The sequence below is a fragment of the Sinocyclocheilus rhinocerous genome, unplaced genomic scaffold (assembly GCF_001515625.1).
Source record: "Sinocyclocheilus rhinocerous isolate Xijiao unplaced genomic scaffold, SAMN03320098_v1.1 scaffold762, whole genome shotgun sequence".
Classification (NCBI taxonomy): Eukaryota; Metazoa; Chordata; class Actinopteri; order Cypriniformes; family Cyprinidae; genus Sinocyclocheilus; species Sinocyclocheilus rhinocerous.
Genome location: NW_015624547.1, coordinates 33667 through 36254, shown reverse-complemented (window position 1 = coordinate 36254; position 2588 = coordinate 33667). Strand labels below are relative to the sequence as shown.

Here is a 2588-nt window from a genome sequence, read left to right as displayed (position 1 = left end):
ACCCAAAATCCAGCAGCTGATGTGAGCGACTGGTGATGTGAGGATAAACGCTGCGCAGAAGCTCATCAGCGCCATTAACAGCCACCGGTATTGTTGGATGGAGCAACGTTTTCCTAAACGTTTTGGGTGTACAATATAATTTTTCATAGAGAAAATCGAGGTTATTTTGGGAAATGTTTCCACAATGTCAACATTCTTCAAAATATCTTCTTTAGTGTTCAAGAGAAGACTCACACAGGTTTGGAGCGACACGAGGGAGAGTAAGTGATGACAGCATGATCATTAGTAGGGGAGTTATCACTCTGAAACACTCTAAAGTAAGTACTGTGGCTGTAACTTGTGTAAACACACACACACACACACAGGACACACCCTCGTACTGTAAAGCATCAGGTGACTAATAGTTCCCGCTCACATAGCGACGCTCAGCTCAGATCACGGCAGTAACTCGCACCGCCTCCGCGATCAAACTCCAATCATTAACTCGCAGCAGAGCCTCAGACACGAGCCAAGGAAGAGTCGCTCAAGCAGAGACTAACTGAGCTGAGACGCTCTGATCTTCATCATGAAGCATTCACAGACTTTCTGCTTCAAGTGGAACGCCTTGATTCTGTGCTCTGTGAGTCTGATGATTAACGGCGCAGATAAGCAGCACTAAAGCCAATAAGAGAGCGACCGGCGTCATGGAGGAGAACGAGGAAGTGCAGAGAGACTGGAAATCACTGGAGCCGAGTCACGAGGTGAAGATCTTCCTCACGGTGCTGTACAGCCTCATCCTCGTCCTCGGCATCCTGGGAAACAGCGTCACCATCCACGTGTCTCAGCGGCTGCAGCGCAGCGGATACCTGCAGAAGAGCGTGACGGATCACATGCTGAGTCTGGCCTGCTCTGACCTGCTGGTGCTGTTGATCGGGATGCCCGTGGAGCTCTACAGCGCCGTCTGGTTCCCCTTCTCGTCCTCGTCCGGCGACGCCGCCTGCAGGATCTACAGCTTTCTGTTCGAGGCCTGCAGCTACGCCACAGTCCTCAACATCGCCTCGCTGAGCTTCGAGCGCTACCTGGCCATCTGCCACCCGTTCCGCTATAAAGCGCTGTCGGGCCGGCGCTCCACGGCGCTGCTGCTGGGGGCCTGGATCTGCTCGGTGCTCGTGGCTCTGCCGCTGCTCGTGGCCACAGGAACCGAGGGCTTGGCCCCCGAGGGCCAGCAGGGGCCCGCACAGAACCTGACCTTCTGCACTAATCTGAGCCAGCACTGGGTCATGTACCGCACCAGCATCTTCACCGCGTTCGCGCTCTATCTGCTCGTTCTGAGCGCTGTGGCCTTCATGTGCAGAGCCATGATCGCTGTTCTGCGGGCCCCGATGGGACCCAACGAGTCCGGAGCCAGCGGAGCTGCACACAGCGCTCCCAAACACGAGAGCGCCCGGCTGAAAGCGGCCCGCAAGCAGACCATCCTCTTCCTCGGTAGGACACCGTTCTTTATCTCGCATGTGCGTCTCCTCTCGGGTCACCCAGCCTTACACAAACATCCACCCAAGCCTTAACACGTCCTCTCTGTCGCCTCTATAAAGTCCTCTGAGACGCTTCAGAAACCATTGAAAGCAGTACTCAGGAGAAAAGAAACTGCACTTCCGTAATGTACTTAAAGTGCTCTGTTTTCATGCACAAATTTTGTGCTTAATATAAAAAAAATTATTCTTTACTACTTCTTAAGATAATCTTAAGAACATCTAATTGCACCCAACTATGCTACGTCATGAATATGAACTAAAATGCATTTTAAAGGTGGCCTATTATGCCCCTTTTTACAAGATGTAAAATAAGTCTCTGATGTCCCCAGAGTGTATATGTGACGTTTTAGCTCAAAATACACCACAGATAATTTTTTATAGCTTGTTAAAATTGCCACTTTTAGGATATGAGCCAAAACGCGCCGTTTTTGTGTGTATCCCTTTAAATGCAAATACAAACAAACATTCCACTATTAGTACAAGCCTGTTATCTTTACAGAAAACGTACTTGCTTTAAAAGTCAGTCATCTGATCGTACTGTGCGTAATAAATGATCGTTTATGAATTACACAGACGGGGAGCACGGCGCGATAAAAATAACGACAGCTGGTCTCATTGTGCCTTAGCTGCTATCACAAACTTTATAAGTCCCGCTTGTGATTAAGAGCTCGACAAATTCAAGCGGTTGACTTCACATTGCTTTCATATGCAATTTTTAACTAGCACATTCCTATTTATGATCATTCTTGAAGCAGCATCAGTGAAAACAGGCATAGCTTTAGCAACATTAGCCTTACAAAGTGCCAAGAAGCTCTTTCAGAAAGGCAATTTGGAAAACAAACGCATGATACTTACTTTGTCTGGAGCTGACGTTCGCGCACAAAGCATTGGTATTGTTTCCTAAACATATATAGTGTCTCCCTATAGTGACGAGTACAAGGGGAGAATCTGAAACCGCTCGTTTGGAGAGACTGGCAATGATTTTTTGGTATTATAAAAAAAATGAGTGGATGGATTTGTACCATTATAGGCTGGTTGTTTTCACACACTGCGGCCACACAACTGTGTTCAAACACC

The 2588-nt window shown here is 48.2% G+C and overlaps 1 protein-coding gene across 1 annotated transcript in view; it reads left to right on the top strand.

Annotated features, from left to right (window-relative positions):
- Nucleotides 1-514: 514 nt before the first annotated feature.
- Nucleotides 515-2588, top strand: part of LOC107742207 (G-protein coupled receptor 39-like) — a 6762-nt gene continuing 4688 nt past the window's right edge. The window contains exon 1 of the mRNA XM_016555105.1: nucleotides 515-1464. Coding sequence (XP_016410591.1) covers nucleotides 684-1464 — 781 coding nt within the window. The 5' untranslated portion in view covers nucleotides 515-683. The remainder of the gene's footprint in view (nucleotides 1465-2588) is intronic.